Source organism: Eublepharis macularius, chromosome 11 (assembly GCF_028583425.1).
Source record: "Eublepharis macularius isolate TG4126 chromosome 11, MPM_Emac_v1.0, whole genome shotgun sequence".
Classification (NCBI taxonomy): Eukaryota; Metazoa; Chordata; class Lepidosauria; order Squamata; family Eublepharidae; genus Eublepharis; species Eublepharis macularius.
The window spans coordinates 72,277,369-72,301,351 of NC_072800.1; the positions used below are offsets into that span (position 1 = coordinate 72,277,369).

The window sequence follows — 23,983 nt, forward strand, 5'->3', positions numbered from 1 at the left end:
AAGAGTCCAGTAGCACCTTTAAGACTAACCAACTTTATTGTAGCATAAGCTTTCGAGAATCACAGTTCTTTTCATCAGATGCATGGAGGGCAAGAAGAAACGGGTCAGATATATAGGTCCTCCCTCCCCTCTCCACCTATATATCTGACCAGTTTCTTCTTGCCCTCCATGCATCTGACGAAGAGAACTGTGATTCTCGAAAGCTTATACCCAGTTCTGCCACAGATGGGAGCGAGTGGGTGGGAAGGCCATCAGTGTGAGACGATGTAGCATACAGGTAAGAGAAGAGGTTTAAATTCAAATCACCACAACACTCTAAAGATCACTAGGTGAATTTGGCCAATCACTCTCACTTCATACAGTTGTTAAGAAGATAAAAATTTATTTACATATCTATATCCTGCTTTTCCCTGCAATGGGGACACAGGAGAGCTCATGACATTGTTCTTCCCTCCTCCATATTATCCTCACAACAACAACCCTGTGAAGTAGGCTGAACTGTGCCTGGCCCAAGGACATCCAGTGAGCTTCCATAACAATGGAGATTTGAACCCAATTGTCCCGGGTCCCAGGTTGTCCCTGTGACCACCACACCACACTGGCACTCCCGTGAAGGAAGAGAGAAGCTTCCTGGAGAAAGGGTGAGATTAAATCACAACAAATTAATCAGCGAAATTGTATTTAAACCAAATATAAGAGAGAGGGAGGACCAACTTACCTTTTTTTCTCATGTTTGACCACTCCGATTAGTGTTTGATCAACATAGACATGTGATTCTAGATACAGTCATCAATCCCCTAGTTATTTTGAAGATAAATTTCCCAGTTCTTCTTCCATGTGTTAACTGTGCAAAGAGGCTTTCTACAAAGATAAAACGGGCATTTCTGACTGCAGCAGCAAGCCAGGACTTGGTGAAGCAGAAATTCCATAATCTTCCGATGCTGTTTTCCCACCACTACTTCCACCAAACCTGGAACTTGCACGCAGAAGCAAAGACTTTGTTTATATTCTCTGTAAGGCAGAAGAGATGCCATACCATTTGAGGGAGTGACCAAAGAACTAAAACCAGAGCGGTAGCCATGTTAGTCTGTTGTAACAAAACAGATGTCCAGTGATACCTAAAAGACTAGCAACATTTATTCCAGAATGAACTTTCATGAGCCACAGCTCACTTCTTCAGATACAACAGAAAGAAAGAAAATGATTTTCCTCATTTTAAGGAAGTTGCAGAAGGGGAAGTGGAAGGGGACGAGCTGAGCAAAGAGAGGGCTGATATTATAAATCAGAAATGATCCTCTAATTATACATAAGCAATGATGAGGGAGGTCAGAAGCACTAGTCAGTATTCTTATATTCCATCCCACCTTCAGCGCTAACATGAGAAAGGTTCCTGCTTTGCAGAATGGAAACTGAGGGCCTATTCAAAGACCTTATGGCTCTCATGAGAACTTTGGCTCTTATGTTCATTGGGAGTTCCATGCTTCCGAGGCATGCGGGGGCCAAATTTTGATTACAACCATGGCACATGGCACATGTGATGAAAGGGATTCAACCTCCCCCCCCCCTCCACATACATATACACCATTTTCCTGACCTGAAATGGCCCCAGCGAGCCACTATTTACCCTACTGGCACATAATTTAACTATCCAACATGAGCAGTAACCATCTTAATTAATCTGAAAGAAGATGAACAACAACTGAAACAAGATTTTTATACACATCCCTCTTAAAAAGGGAATGCCTCTGCGTGCGTCACTTCTTCCTTTAACACACCTGTGGCAATATAAGTTTTCCACATTTCAATATACATTGAGGAAAAACCGAAGGATAGGGATTGAGAACTTGAGAAAGCAAAGTGGAGTCTCTCTACATGAGATGCCTCGGCACATGTTCATCAAGTGTAGGGAGACACAATGTTAGCTGGGAAGCATAGTTTTAAAAGTCAGAGTCTGCAGAGATTGCTCCTCAGAGGGCTTGTTAATTTCATCTTCACCTCCCCCAAGGCTCTGTCAATTTCACCTCTCCCATCTAAAATTGTGTGAGATTAAGACCAGAGGGCAGTGAGGAACGGTAATGGGCTGGAGCTGCCTTCCAGAGCCAGGCTTCGACCTGGAGAGGTTATGGGCTCAAGTTTTCCTTCTGGCATTTCACAGCCCCTTCACACAGCTCCAGTGTATAGCAAAGCCTTTGCCCTGCCACTGCCTCTGTCTTAAAACTACCCTTCCTGGTTTACATTGCATCTCCCTCCTGCATGTGTTCTTCACGTGTCAGATGTCTCACGTAGAGAAACTCGCACTTTGCCAAACACTCAGGGAAGAGGGAGCAGTTTTGACTTGATCTCGCACAGCTTGTTCAATGAACTGGTTTTGAGTTGTTTGCTATTAATAAGAGTGAAAGAGGAAGAGAAAGAGTCAATTTTCCAACATTTTCATGACCTCACAACAAACTCCAGTTTCTGTAACAGATGTGAGGCTTTCCTTTCCTTCTTCTGAGATGCCTTCTTTGCTGTGTATCTTCAGGGTCTCTTTAGATGTGCAGGTTTTAGATGTGCAATCACACAGCACCTTTGGGGAAATGGCTGTTAACAGATAAAGGAGCACCCAAAGGACCTCATAATGCCTCTGCAGGGTAGGGAGCTCCTGCCTCTCCCCCAAGCTGTTTCCCATGTCAAAATAGCAGGAGGAGAGGCTATTTCCCTGTTTTTACTGCTCCACATGCACAGAATACTCCACATGGAGCAGCAAAAACGCAGAAACACACACTACCCACTCGCTCGCTATTTTAGAAAACAGATTGAGAGGGGAGGGAGGAGCCCTTCCTTCCCCCCACAGTAGCATTCTGAGGCTGTTTGGGCTCTCATGCTATTTCCTTTTCCCCTCCTCCTGGCATCCCCTTTACCCTCACTTTCCCCTTCTTCCTTCTCTCCTTCCCACCCACCGACCAACCTACTTTTTATTTGTCTTCCCATCTTCAGCTATATATTTTATTTATCCACTTCTTTTATACCCTGCCTTTCTCCACAATGAGCACTCAGAGCAGCTTACATCATTCCTCCGTTTATCCTCACAACAACCCTGTGAGGTAGGTTAGGCTGTGAGTTTGTGACTGGCTCAAGGCCCCCCAGAGAGCTTCCATGGCAGAGAGGCGATCGGAACTTGGGACTCCTAGATCCTAGTGCGACACTTTAACCACTAGATGACACTTGTGTAGCATATAAATAATGAAGAGCATGGGGCGGAGGATACAGGGGGAAATGGTGTGTCACCTTCAAGTTCTTGTAGGTTGCCTGCTTGTTTTGTTATACTTTTAAAATTTTAAGCCACCTTGAACAGGATTCTGAAGTGGTGCCAAAGAAATTTACTAAATAAATAAATACGTTTCCCAGAATTCCACCTTCTTCTATTCAGCAAACCATGGAAAGGGTTCGATTAGCCAGGATCTAAACCAGACACATTTTATTTCATAGTTTACTTCCCCCCACAACTTATCTTTGTTTCCTGTTTATGCATGCTTTTCTTCCAGAATCACAAGTTGACAAAAACTGGCCAAAAGAAAAAAAAATTCTGCCAGCAGATAACATAGTTAGCAATGCATTCCCTTTATGTCCCACCTCTCCATGAAGTATGCTTCAAGTGGCTTATATGATTGACTAAAACAATAAGAAAAAGCTACAACATAGATGTAAAACCCCATAAAAATGGATGGCAGCAGTCGTATTTGCATCACGAATCAGAATAAAAACTATTAAAACAACATCAATAAATAAAACCATAATCTTAAAAAAAAAAGCCTGAGCACTATCATCAAACCAACAGAAAGAGAAAGGCAGGAGAATCAAATACTATTTCACTGGAAATAAAAAGCTTGGGAAAATGAAAAAAAATGGGGGAAAAAAATCTTCATTTGATACCTTAAACGAATTGTAGATTTTGTGCCAGACAAGCACAAAAGGAGTTCTGTAATTTTGGCACCACAACAGAAAAGGGGGGTTGTGTTTGTTGAAACAGAAGTAAGCAGACTAAAAGGATTATCTAGCAGAACGGGTGCACTGAGTGCAATGACACTATTTACTCCCCTCAACACACAGCCTATGACCCACCATGGAAAAATTGTACCTCTTTAGTGAAGTACAGTCTTTTCCATCAGAAAATTCTGATGCCAAGTGCTATGGGAACACAGCAACAGGTCATGAAGTGCAGTGTTGACTTGGCCAAACTTGGGCAACAGGGAGTAGCATATCTCCAGCAAAGGGGAAGAATAACTGCCTGGATACCCCCTGAATGGTTAATACAAGGTTCTTTAGCTCTCAGAGGTCTCACTTACCACCTCGGCTCAGATAGCAAGAAGATTCTTTCAGCTTTCAAATCCAGAGCAAACAAATGAAAAACCATGCCCCTCTTTTTGTATTAATATATATAAGGAAGCAAGAACCCTGTGGCGCAGAGTGGTAGGCCGCAGTACTGCAGCCCAAGCTCTGCCCACAACCTGAGTTCGATCCTGGTGGAAGCCAGATTCAGGTAGCCGGCTCAAGGTTGACTCAGCCTTCCATCCTTCCGAGGTCGGTAAAATGAGTACCCAGTTTCCTGGGGGTAAAGTGTAGATGACTAGGGAAGGCAATGGCAAACCACCCTGTAAAAATGTCTGCCAAGAAAACGTCGTGATGCGATGTCCCCCATGGGTCAGTAATGACTCAGTGCTTGCACAGGGGACTACCTTTACCTTTTTATATAAGGAAGCAAATTTCTTTGTGAAATTGTTTTCCTTGTGGTAATCATACTCTCCAAATCACAAATTGCCTTAAGAAATTATTCTCGAGGATTCGTTCTAGGATTAGTTAATTATACAAAAGCCCTCTAATCTATTCCACTGTCCGATCTATTTACACAATCAAGGGGGGATCCTAAGGTGGATGCAAGACAAAGTCAGGAGTGAAGCAAGATAAACCAGGAGTGAAAGTAAGCCAAAGACAAATAATCAGCAAGAAAACAGGCAAGGTTGTACCTCCTGCTTCATGCACCACAGGAGAGCCAGTACCAGCAAGAAATTTACTGCTGCAGATCAAGTGGGTCTCTCCAGCAATAGTTACTTTTCATCAGAGCCCTTTTCACATGCCTGTAACCCTCCGGAAAATCGCACAAAACTTGCGGCTCAATGGCATCTTCATAGCATGATTTCCCAACATGATCCCATTCAATGGCACATCACATAGCGCCATTAAATGAGATCATGGCAGGAAATCACACTATGAAGATGCAAGAGAGCAGAAACCAGGCTACCAAGCAAGACCCAGTCGGATGGGTTGCCCACAGGCTCATCAGTCATTGGGATAAATCAGGTCAGAAGTTCAGAAGTCTCCAAGGCCATAAAATTAGGGACACTAAGAGTGCGATCCTGAGCAGTTACTCCAGTCTAAGCTGATTTCAATGGGCTTAGACTGGATTATCACTGCTTAGGACTGTACTCTAAGTCAAGTAGGGCTGTAGACTTCTTCAAAGACTATAGAGGAAACATCTAGTTAGCACGCTTCCCAGGAAACTCTGGTCCAGATCACACTCAGAGCGGAACTACAAGTGACAAAAGGCACAGATTGGACACTTGCCAGCTTCCCTCAAGTTTTGATGGGAAATGTAGGCAGCTTGGCGGAATGTTGGACAAGTGACAGTTGAAAAGTCCATTGGACAGCAGTCGGAGAGCCAAGCTGCAAGACTAAGATGCCTACATTTCCCATCAAAACTTGAGGGAAGCTGAAGTGTCCAATCTGTGCCTTTTGTCACTTGTACTGCTCTCAGCCCTTCACAATTTTGATAACTCTTTTCTTTCCCCTGATCTTTACATCCGTGTAGAGACTTCCATTGAACAGACTTCAGTGAGGACATTCTGGTTCACCTCCTGCAAAGTTCCTACTTCAAGGGGTGCTGTGTGTGTCTGGAGCCCAGACACCAAACAGCAAAGGAGAATGAAATTCAGTACACGTGTATAAGGATTATGTTTGCATGGCTGACCTTCCTGGCACCGTGGACTCAAGACAACAAACCTCTCTTCTCAATTCAGAAATAATTTCTGATATTTCTGATTCTAAAGGAACCCTGAAAGAAAATGGAGATAAGCAACTGGAATCCCTAGGGGCTAAGTCCAGCCTCTAGTACTAACAGCAACATCAGCAACAGTGTGCTTATATACTGCCCTTCTAGACAGATTTGTGCCACACTCAGAGCGGTGAACAAAGTCAGTGTTAGTATTATCCCTGCAATAGAGCTGGGGAGCTGGGGCTGAGAAAAGTGGCTTACCCAAGGCCACCTGCTGAGCTGATGGCAGTTGTGCGAGTTGAACTTGCAGAGTGCTGGTTCTAGGGATCCCAGGTACCCTGGTAGGGGCAGGCGATTCCTGGCTCCCACCACCTGCCCCCAGGACCACTCGCCTGGCTGTGGGAATGGGCCACCAAGACGTGCTCCCAGGACTGTGCTCCCATGCTTTGCAATGGGCCAATGTGAGCCCAAATCAGATCTGTTTCAGGCCCAAATTGGCACACTGCAACGCTCCTGTGAGATGATGTCACTTCCCAGAAGTGACGTTGTCACACCACCCTAGAAGCGAGCCCATACTTCGCGCACATAAGAAACATTCTCCAGACAGCACAAAGGTGAGTACCAAGTCCCCACCCTCCCACTAGGAGGGTAAGGGGACCTGGCAACCCTAGCTGACTCACAGCCCAGCCACTTAACCACTATGCTACAGCTGGGCCGTTTCCAGACGGCTTACCTGCCTCCGGAACGTCGCGCCATCTTGCGGGGAAAACGCGAAATATCGCCTTTTCTCGCGCGAGTTTTGAGCAATGTCGCACGACATCGCACGACGTCGCGCAAAACTCGCACGAGAAAACGCGATATTTTGCGTTTTCCCCGCAAGATGGCGCAACGTTCCGGAGGCAGGTAAGCCGTCTGGAAACGGCCCAGCTCTCTAGCTGGTAGCCAGTACAACACCTGATACCAAGGTAGGATTTCTGGTTCATAGAAGGCACAAATCTTGCAAGGGAGGGATCCACCTAGGAGTGAGGCGTACCAGCACCAAGCACTTATTTTAAAGCTGGGAAGGAGAGATGTCAAACTGAGGGGAAGGGTACAGGAATAGCCAAGGATCTGTTCATTTCCTTCAAAATCAGAATTGCTCTGGATGAGATCGGAGGAGACCCTTCAATATCAACCAAAGTAATCCAAGTCATTCCAGTCATGAGGGAAACAAGTGGGGAGGGTGATGGGTGGGGTTTACGAAGCCTTTGTCACTGCTGCTGGTTTGGCCTTGCCTGCTCGCTTCCTCTTCCCGCCCAGCTTAAGTTAAGACTGAGGGAGAGGGGGAAGGAAGCCGGGCCAAGTCAGCAGAAGCAACAACAACTTTGCAAACTCTGGCCGAATCCACATTACCTCCGCGCGGCGCTAAACGTCCGCGAAACACCCGGAAGTATAGCGTCTTTCAAGCGCGATTTCTGAAATCGCGCTTGAAAGACTCTATACTTCCGGGTGTTTCGCGGACATTTAGCGCAACACCGGGACACGCGAAGGTAATGTGGATTCGGCCCCTGCCTGCCATCCCCACTCAGGTTCCTCATGATCAGAGTGACTTGGGTGCCTTCGCCTGAGACTGGAAGGGAGTTTCCAATCTCTCTCGAAGCCATTCGAGTCATTCCAATCATGAAGGAAACAATAAATAAATAACAGGCCTGTATCTTATTTCCTCCAGTACAAGAGGAAAACCATCACCAGGCAACCAGCCCAAAGGGAGAAAACCTCTGTCATGCCAGTGGAAAATGGGCAAAGTTGTCGCAAGGACCTTTTCACACACAAATACACACCTCAGGCACTTTCAATCATGCTGTGGTTTCCTACAGGGCCTAATAGCAGATCCAGGAAAAGGCTTCTTTCTGAAAAGCAGCATAGCGGGTTAAACCCCTCCAGCCCCTGCACCGTGGCCCTGATCCGAATACCCCCCCCCCTTTCTTGAAAATTCAAAGTTTTAGAGATCCAATTCCGGATCCCCAGTGTTTTATCCAGTAGCCTCCTGCTAAACCACCGGGTTTTTAATCTTCCCACTTCAGCAGTGTGAAAAAGCAAGAGAGACCTGCCCCTTTATTACGTCCCTTCACTGCTCATTCCCAAGCCAAGATACTGTGATGTGACCATTAAGAAGCAGGAACTGTTTACATGGTAGGGGGATGCCATTCTCAAGTCTTGTACATCTGTGCCTGCCCTTTCTTCCTTGCCTCACTTGAAAATATGGCTTCTTTTAAAATTAGGGAGGGGGACTCTCACTCAACAATCTAGGGTACTTTAGTTGCATGATCAGCGTCCTCTGTGGGTCTATCTATACATTACAATGGGCACAAGTCATGTCGGAGTTCTCTGACACTACTCACAGTTTGGTGTAGTGGTTAAGAGTGGCAGGACTCTAATCTGGAGAACAGGGTTTGATTCCCCACTCTTCTTCTTGAAGCCAAGCTGGGTGACCTTGGGTCAGATGCAGGTTTCTCAGGGCTCTCTCAGCCCCATCCACCTCACAGGGTGATTGTTGTGAGGATAATAACAACACACTTTGTAAACCACCCTGAGTGGGCATTAAGTTGTCCTGAAGGGCGGTATATAAATCAAATGTTGTTGTTACTCATTCTTAGGGGAGGTCTCACTTTTGCAAAGCACTCTACCTTTTAGTATGACTCTGTGTGGGGGAGGGGAATCAGAGGACCTTTCCAGCCATTTTTGCAGCTGCGGGGAGGGGGCTTTGCCCCTGCCTTGGGTTCCATGTGTGCTAGGTCTTGATGCAAAATTGTCCAGCTTAGAATCCTGAAAAATGCTCCTTCCACTGCCACCAGCAGGTAGGTGGTCAAACAGATAGATGGAGGAACGTAGTTTAGATATGCTTTATGGAGGTCTTTGGTAACTGTCTCCTTCTTACTGCTTAAGGGAGGAGTTGCAAAGGAAAGTCCCTGATAAAAAAGTCCCATGGTTCTCCTGTTTCCAACACCCCGTCCTTTGTGAGGGAATCAAAGGCCACATGAGCAGAGAGTTCATAACATCTGTGTCATTCATGGCTCACTCAGGGCTGATGTCAGTCCTCCCGGAAAGAACTCGTGGCAGCTTAGACTGGGTCACCCAGGTTATGCTTCTGTTTGGGAAGTAGCATTCGGAGCTGAAAGCCAGCAAGAAGAACGGAATGCAGGCTTTTGTTGTTGTTTTGTTTTTTGTAAGGCCTCTCCATATCAATTTACTGCAAGGTGAAGGAAATTCTCTGCAATGTTCTCTACAATGTTAAAGAGAATTTCATAGAGGTGGTACTTCAGCCCTATGAAATTCTGTTTATTATATACAAAATTTCTCTGGGAAGTGTTTTAGGGATTGTGGGAATTGCTTGTCATAGCAGTTTTAAGAGCTGCTGAACCATGACAGCAACAGACACAGACTGTTTTCAGTCTGTCTGTAATTAATCTCAGGTGCTCAGACATTAGGAGAAGCTAGGCCCTTGATTAGGAATTTATTAAGGTGATACATTTTAAATGTATTGCTCTTCTCACAGCCTCACAGCAGCTGCAGGGAACCTCCTTTTTAAAGCCTGCAGGATTTCCACTGCTGAATGGGAGGTGGGTGGGATCCTGCACCCCACCTCTTGCAAAGGGTTGCCAGCCTCCAGGTGGTAGCTGGAGAGCTCTTGGAATTACAACTGATCTCCAGGCTACAGAGATCAGTTCCCCTGGAGAAAATGGCTGCTTTGGAGGGTGGATGCTATGGCATTATGCCCCATTGAGGCCCCTCCCTTCCCCAAGCTCCACTCTTTCCAGGCTCCACTCCCAAAATCTCCAGGAATTTCCCAACCTGGACCTGGCAACTCTACTCTTGCACTCCATCCTCACTTCATTCTCCTGAGTTAAAACAGCTCCAGGGGGAGCTAATTGCAGAACTTTGGCTATAGCTCCAAAGCTATGCAAATAACTTACCCCAAGGACATTTCAGCTCAGGGAGGGGGGACAACATGGAGGAAGGCAGGGGCCCTTCCTCCCGCTGTGCCACAGTCCCAAGCCAATCAGGCTCCTGCAGATTTTAAAAATGGCATTCCCCTTAGATGCTGTGCAGCTACAGGGAAAGCAAGTTGGGTCCAGGGAATATATGCTGTAGTTTGGCTCAGTCTTTGTTTCTTTATGCATTCCAACTTTGTCCAGGCCTTGTAGGAAAGTTCTCTTAATAAACATTTAAAGTACATACATTTCTGTTGTGCTGACAACACAACAGAGATTGGAAAGGTGCTTTGCTCCATATGTGATGGGAATCACCCAAGCTGCTACCTTTTGGAAACAGCATAATTTGACACAATGGAAGACTCCTGAAATATTAACATCTTAGCAAGTTTCATTTTACTTGTGGCATGCATGCCACAAATTGCTTTACTTCACTCTTGCAAGATCATTTAGTAACAGTGTAGTCCTTGGCAGAGTTCTACTGTTCTAAATCCATTGAAGTCAATAGGCTTTGGTGGGTGTAACTTTGCTTAGGATTGCATTGGTTGGGACCAAACAATTACATATTGTTTCCTTTTGTTCAAACTTGGTTTACAAAACTTTGGGATCTAATGATTATGGAAAAACTCTCATATCAACTGCATCTCTCACAAGACCAAGATAGACCTGAATGCTGTGTATAAATTTCCTTGTGTTTATAAAAGATAACCCTCAAATGCCTCCCAGTTCCCTTTCCCCAAACAGACAATTTTGGGTCTATGTGTATTTATTTGTCTGTTAAAGTATCTCATATAACAATGCTTGTCCTGTTGCTTTGGTCTTCTCTGATATCCTATTAAAAATGAGAAGTTTTTAATGAGAATCATATTATAAAAAATCAGTAACTGGCCTGAGGTTTAGAGGGCTGTAATACTTTTTGAAGGGCCTTTTGCACATAGCTGCTCCTGGAAGCTGCCTGGTTGTGGCAAATAGGCCATGTGACCCATTCACCATGACCAGGAGTTAACATTTGGTACACCATTGCTCCCATTACATGGAAGAGGCTACAGTGGCCGTCAATAATTTGCCACAAGCTGGGAGCAACCACAGGCCGGGAACAAAAATCACCCTCCCTCATTTCCAAAATGGTTGTATGCTGGTTACCTAGGCCGTTTTCACACTACCAACCTGCTTCCGTAACGTTGCGAAATGTCGTGCAAAAAACACGGAAGATAGCGTCTTCTTGCGAGAGTTTTGTGCGACATTGTATCTTCTGCGTTTTTTGCACAACGTTTTGCAGCGTTACGGAAGCAGGTTGGTAGTGTGAAGACGGCCATAGTTTCAGGTAGGGAGCCGTGTTGGACTGCAGTAGAACAGCAGGATTTGAGTCCAGTGGCACCCTAGAGACCAACAAGATTTTTAGGGTATACACATCTCTCAAGAGTTTATACCCTAAAAATCTTGTAGGTCTCAAAAGTGCCACTGGATTCAAATCCTGCTATGTTTCTTCAAGCGTCATTTTGCCTTCAAGCATAATTTTGTGTTACTTCAAACTTTAGTGAATGCAGTTCACACATTCAGGAATGATTCATTGAAAGTTAAGACTAGACATGGGCATGAACAGAAAAAAAATGAACATGGTGTTCGTTGTTCGTTGCCATCTATGAACAACGAACATTGACGAACATGACCTGTTCACAAACATGTTCGTTGTTTGTGGGGGCCAGCAGGCTCTCCTCCAGCCATCGAGATCCCTACCACACCACTCCCAGAAACCCTACCTGAGCAGGCAGCAGGAAAGGTACCAGTAATAAATAATAGCTTGGCTCAGAGCCTGGCAGCAGCCCTGGAACTTGAAGAGGTAGATCCCTATCCCACCACACGTAAAGAAAATTCAAGCTCCAATGCACTTTTCCTGTCTCTCAAAATGCCAACAACAACTGTCTCTCTCTCTCTCCACTGTCTGCAAAACCAAAGCTGGGAGCCCCCCTCCCTCCTGCTTTTTGCTTCCTTGTAACAAATTTGGAGCTCCACACTTGAAAGGAAGACCTGCCTATCAAGCTAAATTGGGCTTGGATTGGGGTTTCCAGGGCAACAGCAGGAATTCAGACAGAGTTCAGGCAGTCCCTGCCTCCGGTTGCCAAGGGAATTGATTGCAGGTGCCAGATTGTCTGGCTTGATGAACAGCAAGGAATGAGACTTGCAACAACCACCTGTTTGTTTAGAATGGGGCCTCACGAACAGCTTGTTTGCAAACAGCTGATTGGGCTGTTCGTGGCTTTTTTTAGTTCCTATTGCTGTTCATGCCCATCTCTAGTTAAGACCTCAACAATACAAACCTAAACAGAGTTACACTTGGTATGGCGGTTAAAGTGTTGGATTATGATCTGGGAGAACTAAGTTCAAATTCTCACTCTTCCACGAAGCTTACTGGGTGACCTTAGGCCAATCATACTTTCTCAGCTTAACTTAACCCCGTAAGGGTAAAATGGAAGAGGGGGCTGATGTTGAAGGGAGGGCAGGATTAAAATGTAGTAAATCAATTTCTACAAGGCTTCTTGGTGTGGCACTGCCCATAGGGTTACAATCAGGGCTTTTTTTCAGCTGGAACGCAGTGGAACAGAGTTCCGGAACCTCTTGAAAATGGTCACATGGATGGTGGCTCCGCCCCCTGATCTCCAGGCAGAGGTGAGTTGAGATTGCCCTCCGCGCTGCTTGGTGGCACGGAGGGCAATCTAAACTTCCCTCTGTCTGGAGATAAGGGGGTGGGGCCACCAGCCATGTGACCATTTTCTCCGAGAGCAACCCACTGAGTTCCATCACCTCTTTTCCCAGAAAAAAAGCCTTGGTTACAATCTCCAGGTTGGGACATTCCTGAAGATTTGTGGGGAGGATCCTGGAGAAGGCGGAGTTTGGGGAGGGGACGAACTTTAAGCAGGGTATAATATCAGAGAGTCCACCCTCCAAAGCAGCCATTTTCGCCAGGGAACTGATCTTTATGGTCTGGAGATCAGGTATAATTCTGGGAAATCTCCAGCCACCACCTGGAGGCTGGCAACCCTAACTGCAAGCAATGTCTCTGCAAGTGGAACCCAGCCTGCATATCAGTTAAAGAGCAGGTCATTATTTTCAAAATGTTATTTGACTGGCTACCAGTTATCTTTCAAGCGGATCTCCATTATCTACTTGAGGGAACTCTGGTTTATAATGTTCTGCCTTGGGTCTGCATCTACGCATGTTGTAGTTCATTCTGTGCTGCCTCAGGAGAGATGCGGTTAGGTCACAGAGAGTCTCACGCCTAGTGTTTTGGCATGCATTTGACTTATCACTGATAGTTCAGCAAATATGTGCAGTGCTGCACATTTGTACAGAATCTTCCACTTCATCAAAGAAAATTGTCTGTTAGAAGGAACTCCTGCCTCTATTTTTTTTCTTGTTTGTTAATCACCCACACATACAGCAGTTGCATTGGATTTGCATTAGAGAAGTAACTGGAGCAAACAGAGTGGGGAGAAATGAAAGTCTTCAAGAACAAACTACAAGAAATAAAAATTGCAAATCTTCAGGAGCTTCTTCCTCAAACAAAACATGGATGGGGCCACATGGCTTCCCAGAAGATGAGCACATGCTCAGTATCATGCACTTCGCTTCATTCTCTAGCATCTCCAAATAGTCTCTCATAGCAAAGCTGAGAAAGATCAAGAGGAGCCAGTGCAGGGCCGGCCTGCCCATTGCGGCCGGTGAGGCCACCGCTTCAGGGCGCTAAGGTGCCAGAGGGATGCCATCCCGGGGGCAGGGGCGCACGCCACGGAGCTGCTGCCACCACCGCCAGCCAGGAGCGTGTGCTGGTGGCGGCAGCGTGGGGCAACTGAGTGGGCAGCCTCCCAGTTGCTCTGCGGGCCAGGCGCAGCTGGCGGCCAGGGCGGCTGGCTGTGCCTGGCCCACAGAGCAACTGAACGGGAGGGCTGGAAGGCCCCCCCGTGCATGCACCAGCCCCTGCATGATGACATCACACACAGTGATGTCATCACGCAGTCCGGTGCACGTGCGCACGTGCACACACATGCGCACAGAGGCAGCATTAAGCTGCCTCAGGTGCCGGTGACGCTGGAGCCGGCCCTGAGCCAGTGCGAGTTAGAGTTCTGCACTAGACAGACTAATGGTCCAACTCAGCACAAAGTGGCTTCATATGACCAGTTGATTCTGGTCCAGCACATATACACGACTTATAAGGATCAGTTCCTTTATTGTTTCTGCAAGAAGGAGTAATGGATTGGATTCATTGCAAGGACTGTGACTCTTCTCTGCTTTCCCATCCTCAACTCCCACCGAGCAACCTTCTAACCCTGGGAAAGTTTATTCTCTGGGTGTGGGGCCCATGTGGAGTAACAGCCACAAGGGATGAGGAGGAAATGGAGGAACCACTTCTTTCTTCATCTTCTGTCAAGGAAAGGGAATGATTTTCCCCCTTTGCCCTCCTCAGTGCTGTCCACTAACGCACATGGCTGTTCCTCCATGTGAGTCCTTGGGAATAAACTTCCCAGGGTTGCAAACAGCTTGCTGGGAGGAAGGAAAAATCAGAACAATCTGCAACCATCAGTGCCTTCTGCTGATGCACCACGGAATCTAACCCGATATAGTCTTCTTGATCTGATACACTACACATTGCCCACAGAGATACTGGACTTACATAACAAAGTCATGTTTGGAAGGACAAACTTGAGCCAGAAGTCCAATAACTTTCCCAATAACTTAGTGGGTGAATTTTGATTTACACTCATATGCTGAATTGATTTGAAGCTGAGAAGACATTTTGCCCTGAAACAGCCTGGATGTTTTGTTATCTTATAATGTGAGCTCTTTGGACTCATCTGCAGCTATCATTTTGTCACAAGCACTTCTGATAGGATCTACAAATTTTTCCTGTCCCTTCCCTCCTTGTAATGCGGTACAATCTAGATGCTCTCAGCAAATCTCTAGACTGTTTTTTGACTGCAGCAAACAGGCTTGCTTCAATCCTACAGTCCTGTGCATGCAAAGAGTGAGGGAAAATTGACTTCATGACTGTACATTAAGCCTCACTTGAGGTAGCTGTGTCCATACAAAGTATGTGTGCAATGCACGTTTTGCCCAGGCACATGTGATGGGCATGCCTGCATAGAACTAGACATACGTCATTTTAAAAGGTCAGAGGAATGTGCCTCAAGAAAAATTTTCCTTCATAAACAAGGTAGCCCCGTTAGGACACCAAAGGAGACGGCCGATATGCAACAGAATTTCAAGACACTTTTGGTGTAGTGGTTAAGAGCGGCAGGACTCTAATCTGGAGAACTAGGTTTGATTCCGCACTCCTCCACTAGAAGCCAGCTGACCTTGGGTCAGTCACAGCGGTTCAGAGCTCTCTCAGCTCCACCTATCTCACAGGGTGATTGTTGTAGGGATAATGATACTTTGTAAACCGCTCTGAGTGGACATTAAGTTGTCCTAAAATGCTGTTATTATTATTTTTCATTATTGTCCACCTGTGTGAACATTCTAATCCTCACTAATTTTTCTGTCAGGAGAACAGATTTCAGACATTTCCTCTCAGACAAGATCTGAGAAGCTGCCTCTCCTGAAATTCTCTCTCCTGTACAATTCTATGTAGCTGATTCCTGATCATCACTCCCTCCTTTCTTTCTCACTTTAATCCTAAACAATCCTAAACAATGAAAAGGCAAGAAAAGGCCAGAGCTCTCTCAGCCCCACCCACCTCACAGGGTAATTGTCATGAGGATAACAACAACACACTTTGTAAACCACTCTGAGTGGCGTTGTCCTGAAGGGCGGTATATAAATCATATGTTATTACTCTTGTATGTAGTTGTATAAAGTAAGACTACTTGTAGGGGTTGTCCTTCTAAGCACTTTGAAATGGATAAGAATAATTCATAATGAAAAAGGAGACCGTGAAAAACCCAAAGGAAAAAGGTTCTGTATCAGTTTCCTCCAGTCTGGACTACAATCCCATGCACACTTACTTGGAAATGACCAACTGAAATCAATATGAGACCCATTAGGGCCAAAAGTATGATTGCAAGATTCATGATCCAACAATGTTGCTGAAGCTAAGCATCTGGTCAGTACATAGATAAGAGATCTCCTGGGAACTTTATATATACCACCCCACGCATACCACTTATTTATGCTGTAAGGCAGAACAAAAGGTCAGTCATTGCTGGACCACTGGCCAATTTCTGATGAGCCATTGAATGCTTCCTGGTTTCTAGAATTCTTGGAAAGAATTTCATAATGGAAAATATAAAAAGTAACTATCAAACAAGTCAGTAATGTAACTGTTCATGAGTGCACAAAGAAATGACATAAACTACACAAGAAGTGCATTGATTTATTTCTTCAAATAGTTAATCCAGTGCTATTTGCAAATAGGACTGGAAGATATTAAATAAAAAGAACATACTATGTATACAAACATTCTTACATTTCCACTTTAAAAGAGGGATGTTGTTTTATGAAGAGTTTTATTTACAACATACATAGTATGACACCTTAAAAATAATATGCTTAGAAAGACATTAATCCTTAGTACTGAAAAGCTTTTTTATATAAAAGTTTATATATTCATCCCATGGGATGTACAACACTATGTTCTTGAAACAGTTTTACTGCCATCCAAAACATCATGTTTTAAATGTATACAACATCTTCAAGAGAAAAGGAAGTCTGTTTCCATAGGAACATAAAATAATCTATCATTCATGACATTCTAATACATGTTTATCTTAAACCTGTGGTCCCACAGTTATAAGCTTAACCCACCATCAGAACTGGCATAAATTCCCAAACATTGCACAGTATTCTAACACAAACATTATACTTCAAATGCCTCACACTGACAGAGTTACTATTTTTTTGTGATCTTCAAACCACTTAAATTAGAATACTTGTACTTATTTTATGCTCATGTACAGCTCCCATTCATTTTGGCGAAGCTTGTACAAGCAAACTTTCCGGAAAATTGCATCCAAGGCGGGCCAGCTCAGTTAAAATACATCTATGCCAATTCAAGTGGTTTCTGGATAGCAGCCTAAAGTATACAAGTTTTGAGCATAATACCTCTAGTTACAATGAATTTTTTGTGCTCATTTCCCATCCTATGAATCTGATGTGGTCTGTGGACTCAGCCAGTCAGTGAAAGAACCTTACTGTGGCACACAAAAGTTCTGCAGGATTTCCCCATCCAGTGATGCCCAACATGGTGCCTGCCGATTTGTTTCCTGGTGCCCACTTGTTCTACCCCAAAGCAGAGAGCCAATACTGGCTTTCCTCCACAGCACTGGAGCATGATGTACTTCAGAAGACACCACCCTAGGATATGCAGGGACTACCCATTCAGAAATAGCTGTCCCCATTTCGGACAACTTCTTAATGTGCTTATTGTCCTTCCTGACAGCCATTTTGTGGTGACACTCCCTGCCCTTCCTCAAAATTCCAAAAGTGCTCCTTAGCCTATATACCACGATTGTCAATACACTATCATAATTATCCTCAATGTAAGAAGGAAAAAATTGAGTATTCTCAAATGGACAAATTATCGGTTATTATTTTGTTCTGATGATTTACTCAAGCTGGTAGGCTCGGTTTTATCACTCAGCCCAAAAACTGGAAGATGAAAAGAACAGTACCAACAGAACATGAGAAGAATACTGAAGAACTGAAGGGAGGGGAAATAAAGGTTCTCAAAAAAGGCAGGGAGTTGCCTTCCCTGGTATCCAAAACAATCAACCAAACAAGTGGGTGGTTGGGTGGAGATGAACAAAGATGCTCAGGTGATGCTGTTTTGTGGGTCACTGAGCTGCTTCTGGGCCCAACTGAGATACATCAAACTGGCAAACCAAAAAGAAACATGGAAGGGTCTTTACCCCAACTAACAATGTTTCAAGCCCACTTACAGAAACTCATCCAATGCTATAACTCAAGAAGAGCTTGCAACAGAGAGGAATCACAACTGGGTTATCTCTAAGACCTTACTTCCAACATAAGCAACATAGCTACCAGAAGCAGATGCTTTTTAGACACAACCCTTGAACCAATTACATATACACGTCAATAATTATTAGAGGAGATCAGTGTGGCCTAAAGCAACATCTGTTGGACGGAAGGCACAAGCTTAGTTAGGCTGATCTCCATTTAAGTCTTTTACTTTAAAAAAAACCCCATAAAGTACATGTATATATTTTTAAACTTCCACACACTGAACATTATTCCCACGATGTGTCTGTGCCAAATCTCCAAAGAGCAAGATTTTACTCCCAAGAGTAACCTTATGTTTTTGATTGTTTGTTTGCTATCCAGATCAAAAGTTAGTGCTTACTATATCTTCATTTAGCTTTATAAAACATTTAGCTCTATAAAATCCTTCAAGTGATAAAAATAACTGCTTTCTTCTGCTGTCTTTATAAAATTCTTCAAGTGATCAATGCTCTCTTCTTCCATCTAGAAGAATTCAGTCCGGCATAAGAGATCTCTGTATTTATTCATAATCTAGGGTCGTTGATCCTTGGACGATGTTGAAATAGCCAGCTAATGCCCCAAAGTCTATGTACAGTGATCGTTGTCGCTTCAACAGCTCTGATTCCTCAGAAATCCCAAGAGATGAAGAATCTGTCAAGAAAGATTACAGAGAGAACTTTGGTGAGATATTATACATTTTTGAGTAAATGGTCATGAATTTATTTTTCAGAAAAATAATATATCAATCTCTTTTTTTTTTCCAAAAGGGATGAATTGTAATACTTGGCTACAGATCTCTGTTTCTCAATTCTGGGATGCCAATAAAAGCAACAGTGAAGAAAAAGGAATGCTTCATTTTTGTAAATCAATCAGTGATGCCCAGCCTTTCAAGCAGTCAGTCAACTCCAAAGTATTGAGATGGCGCTATTTTGGTGTTTTACAGTCCATATATGAGCATGTATATTGGTGTGATTTTGCCTCCAATCCTGCTGAGGTAAGGCAACAGCAAGGTATAGGAGAGTCAGGTAATGAGGCAGGGGTCACAGGTTGGCTATCTATGCCATAAGCCAGAACAAAATGTCAATAATTGGTGGAACACTGGTTACTTAATGGTGAGCCACTTAATGCTTCTAGTTTCTGGAATTCATGTAAAGAATTAAGTGAATTGAGTGGACCTTGGTCTGGTTCATCAAGTTACTTATAAAGCAGGATCACTTACTAGTTAAGGCATAGAATGCTATCCAACCAGCTTTCTCACTTGTCAAAATGGACAAGTGAAAAAGCTGGTTGAAAAAGCCTTGAATTGCCCTTGACAACTAAAAAATCTATGCTGGGGTTCACAGGATCAACACAGACCAAAGCCATATGTGAAGGGAGAATGTATTGGGTGAGATGGAACAAAAACATTGGCTGGACCCAACCTATAAGTAATTTGTGTCCAGAGGCCCTGTACTCTTGTGTTTAAATTTAAAACTCTTCAGTGAACAAGGATCCTAAGAAAGAAAGGGAAAAGGAATACACGTGACAGGAGATGGCTCACTCTTGCTATAAGCTGATACAAGTTTAGATACAATTATTACCAGGCAAAACATCCTCATATCTCTTTCCCTCCCCAAGCTGTCAGGCTCCAAGTTAACATTTAAAAGACCATCTGGCACAATGAGGGCTGTAGCTCTGACAAGCCAAGAGAAAAATGCCAGGGTACAGGGACTGACAAGCAGACAGGCCCCCTAACCAACGATAATTTTGGGATGGGTCTCAGAGGGGGGGAAATGCTTTCCTCTCCCAAAATACTATTCCACTGATAACGCGGCATTTGTTTTAATTCTGTTTTGAATTGTCATTTCCCCCCTCAAAGCGTTAACAAAACAACCCAACACTCCAAGTACCAGAGACAATTATTTCACAACTCTGGAAAGTCCAGATTTCTGAATGCTTCCTGGAGGACTATTAACATTTAATATCAAAAAGATTCTAGAAGAACAATGGAACTCAGGCTACTGCTACAAACTCAGTTCACATATGCAAAGGAATGAAGTGACAGAATAGGCTGTACCACACCAGACTGCAAGAGGAGGATCACACTTCGGAACACTTGGCTATGTTAGAACATACCCTACGTGCAGAAAGCAAGCAAAGAGAATAGGTAGAATTCTTCCTCTGCTATGCCGATTTTCTACTTGTTTGAAGTTTTTTATGTGGAAGAATGCTAGAATGCACTATGTCTAGTCTCAAGTGGTATAATCCCTTCTATCCCCTCAGGTCTTTGCCACCCCATTCTCCTGGCATGAATGAACTAGGCCTTTATCTTGTTGAGCAATCAATGGGATTCCTGCCACATACTTGAATGTGATCGTTGCCTGACCTCATCTCCTCAAGACTTTGAAAGATATATTTTAACAGGAGGCCCTCAAGCCCTTCAAGTTTCGACCTTGCTTTAAAAAAAGGAGATTTATACAATATGCAGTCAGAGAAGACCTCCAAGTAGGAATATGGGTGGGGGGCATATTTACCAGCAATGTTTTCTGGCAATTCCAGCTCCTTCCTGGTCAGCAGTCTTTTCCTTTCAAATAAGGCTGAGTCCAGGCTCTGGCACCGAGGCTGTTCCTCCCTTGGCGGGTGCAAAGCCTCATGCTTTAGCAGCTCTGTAGCAGAAGGCCTTTGGTTTGGGTTCCTCTCCAGAGCGGCCTCCAGAAACCTTCTTATGTTCGTGCTGCAGTCTTCTGCAATGTCTTCCAATGGCGGTGCTTGCTTATGTATCTATCAAAAATAAAAGCAGTTTTAAGAGGCTGCTAACCGAGAGAAGGGAAGAGAAAGCAGAGTTTTGAGAGGATATTTTCTATTACACAGTCACTGCCCTAGGAATTTCCTCACCCTGGTGACTCATGGCTTGGCAAATTGCCACTCTGCTGCTGTGATGGCAAAACTGGAAGCCCAGCCAGTTTCACATTTTGAATGACAAACTGAAAACCTGCACCAAGTTCATACAAAGGTCTGCAATCCAAACTCCAGCAATCGAGGTGAATGCATGGCTTTACGAAGCAACCGTGAGAGCTTGACCCACTTTGGAAGCCAAGAAGGAGTTCCATCCATCATGACAGAGTAGATGACTTCCTACAACTTGGGGACATATTTTACAGTCCCAGCCATGTGATGGAGTTTCATGAGCACAAATCACCAGAATGCTCATGGCAAATGCTTTGCATATTAGATTTGTCGCACAGACAATCCAGTTGGAGCAAAAATCAAAAGAAGAAATGGCAAACAACTTTTTAAAAAAGATGCTCTATTTCTAATCCCAGAGGAAATCTGAACATTAACACTGTAGTGGGATAGATCCCTTACATCACCAACTTGAAAAGACCAAAATAGGCACATTTTTACTCATTACATTAGAGATCCTTTTGTAGAAGTTCACATTCTGCCCATGAACTTTGCAACTTGTGATTTCCCTCTTATCCCTTTCTGCTCCCATCAGACATAAACAAATCTGCTCATTTCTTCATATTGTTCATATACCCACAAACCAGTGGAACGTTTACCAAGCTTAATCAACAGCAATTCTAAAAGGTCTGACATGGAATGTAAGCATCATTTCAGGTTCCTCTGCAGATCCACACATGGTAGGTCAAGCTTGCACTAAGAGGATCAAAATGTGTATACGCCATACCTCTCCAAACTGCAGATAGGAACTCAGACATCTGAATGCTCCTTTAGTTAAAAAAGAAATCCCTCCACACACAGAACTGGAGGTCCAGGGAAAGGCTAGTCTAGACTGTGTCTACCCATTGCCTTGACATTTGGTTTTACATGTGCAATCATGTCACACACACACACACCCCCTATCTACTGTCTGAAGTGGCAACTTTGCCAACTCTGAGAACTGCTGTGATGAAGATCACAGATCTCTGTCAGTCTGAAAAAAGGTGAACTACATGTGCAGCTGCAGTTTGGAAAGGGAGAGTGATTTAATTCTTTACTTCTTGTTTGGTTTTGCTACTCAGAACTGAGCTCCCTGCATTTTTATTAAAGGGGGGTAGGTTTTTAAAGGACATTTTCTCCTTTAAAACACTGGTAAGATTGCAGGAAGCCCAGTTTTTATTACTAATATCAACTAAGGTTGTCAGGTTAAACCCCCATTCTCTCCTCCTGGTGGCTCCAATCCAAATGGGGGTTACACACACATGCAATTTACCTTCACAACCTGATGGAAACAGACAACCTTTATTGCAACTGCTTTGGCCTTGAGTATCATCCTACTTTTTAACCCTCATCTACCTTCCAAAAACGACCTCAAGACGGCTTACAAAACTGAAAAACATTCCAATAAACAAAGGCTGGCTGATCACTTGATGCTTACTATATAAAGGTAAGATGGGTACGCAGCACGAGGGTATCGATTCACCCAGGGAGGGATTCCAGTCTGCATGTGAATAATGGTCGCTCCCAGGCTGTAGATGTCAGCTTTGGTAGTGTGGCCCCGACAGAGAATCACTTCTGGGCTCATGTAAATCTGCAAATGGAATTCAGAGGAAATCAATGCCTGTTTCAGGCCTGAACATCAGAAGGGTGTGCTGGATTAGACCCGCGGTCCATCAAGTTCAGCATCTTGTTTCACATAGTGGCCAAAGAGTTACCCTGGAGGGTAAACAGGGCGTAGAGGCTGAGGCCCTCCGTTGCTTCTGCCTCCCGACACGGATATTCCAAAGTTCGATGCCTCTGGATATTGAGATTTCCTTCAGACAGCATGACTAGGAGCCTCTGATGACTCTCAGCACATCCATTTAAAACCCCTTTAAAGCTATCTATGCTCATAGCCATCACTACCAATCCTGGCATTGAATTCCACAGTTTGATTGAGGAAAGAAGTATTTCCTTTTGTCTGTTCTGAATCTATTTCCCAATTTCATTGGGAACCTACAAGTTCTAGTATTATGGGAGAGGGAGAAAAACTTCCCACAGTTTTATAAACCTTTATCATTTCTTCCCATAGCCATCTTTTTTCTAGACTGAAAAGTCCCAGACTCTCCAGAGTTTCTTCATAGGCGAGGGAGGAGCCCCTTTCCTTTCTTTAATCCGGACAACTCCGCAGCTGGGACAAGGATGGTGCCTGCAGCTTCGCAGCACTACCACGTCTCACATAGAAGCCCACATGAGACAGAGGGAGGCTGGAAAAATAAAGCAGGCAAGTACAGCAGAGTCCTTCCCAGAAAGCCAGTTCCAGTGGAGTGATGTCACTGATGTGCAAGAAACCGCACAGGACTCTCTGACTTTTCATACAGGCTCATTTTTATCTCAGCTGGAAAAAGAAAATATTTTACTGAGTTTAGGGTGATTCGTTTTGGGCATGTAAAATGAAATCCCATACCAAGAGAGCCTACGCTGTGTGTCCACCAATGACAATAAGCAAATTAAGAACACATGTATTTATGCTTGCAGAACAGTTCTGCAGACAAAGAGGGCCAAGCAAGATGGGCAGGTTTTTAGAGCTGGATCTGGGTTCCCTGCAGCTACACAGCAGCTTTGGGGAGTAGCTGTTAAAAATAAGGGGACCCTAACTGGCCTCCGAATGCCTCTATGGGGGGGGCCTTCCCCCTCCCACCTCAAGCCATTTTGCCACGTCAAAATAGCAGGGGAGGGAGTTTCCCCACATTTTTCCTGCTCCGTGTGGAGTATTCTGTGCACATGGAACAGTAAAAAAGGGAAAAAAACTCCTCCTCTGCTACTGTGATACAGAGAAATGGCTTGGGAGGCGGAAAGAAGCCTCTCCCCCCGCCCCATGGAAGCCTTCTGAGGCCATTTGGGCCCTCTTTTACTTTTTAACAGCCATTTACTTTTTAACCGTTGTATGGCTGCAGAAACCTGAGTTTAAAAAACTGCATGCCTCCAAATTTCGACTTGGGGATCCACTTCCCTGAAGATCAGCTGGAATGTAGTTAACTGTAAACTATGTCCACCCCACACGAGAGGATGAGGGGTGGGATAGTCATTA

The 23,983-nt window shown here is 44.3% G+C and overlaps 1 protein-coding gene across 1 annotated transcript in view; it reads right to left on the reverse strand.

The window, feature by feature from the left end:
• Positions 1 to 16,428: 16,428 nt before the first annotated feature.
• Positions 16,429 to 23,983, reverse strand: part of MAP3K8 (mitogen-activated protein kinase kinase kinase 8) — a 29,449-nt gene continuing 21,894 nt past the window's right edge. Inside the window, exons 6-8 of the mRNA XM_054991544.1 lie at positions 22,352 to 22,504; positions 20,505 to 20,751; positions 16,429 to 18,642 (exon numbers count right to left, since the gene is read on the reverse strand). Coding sequence (XP_054847519.1) covers positions 18,512 to 18,642; positions 20,505 to 20,751; positions 22,352 to 22,504 — 531 coding nt within the window. The 3' untranslated portion in view covers positions 16,429 to 18,511. The remainder of the gene's footprint in view (positions 18,643 to 20,504; positions 20,752 to 22,351; positions 22,505 to 23,983) is intronic.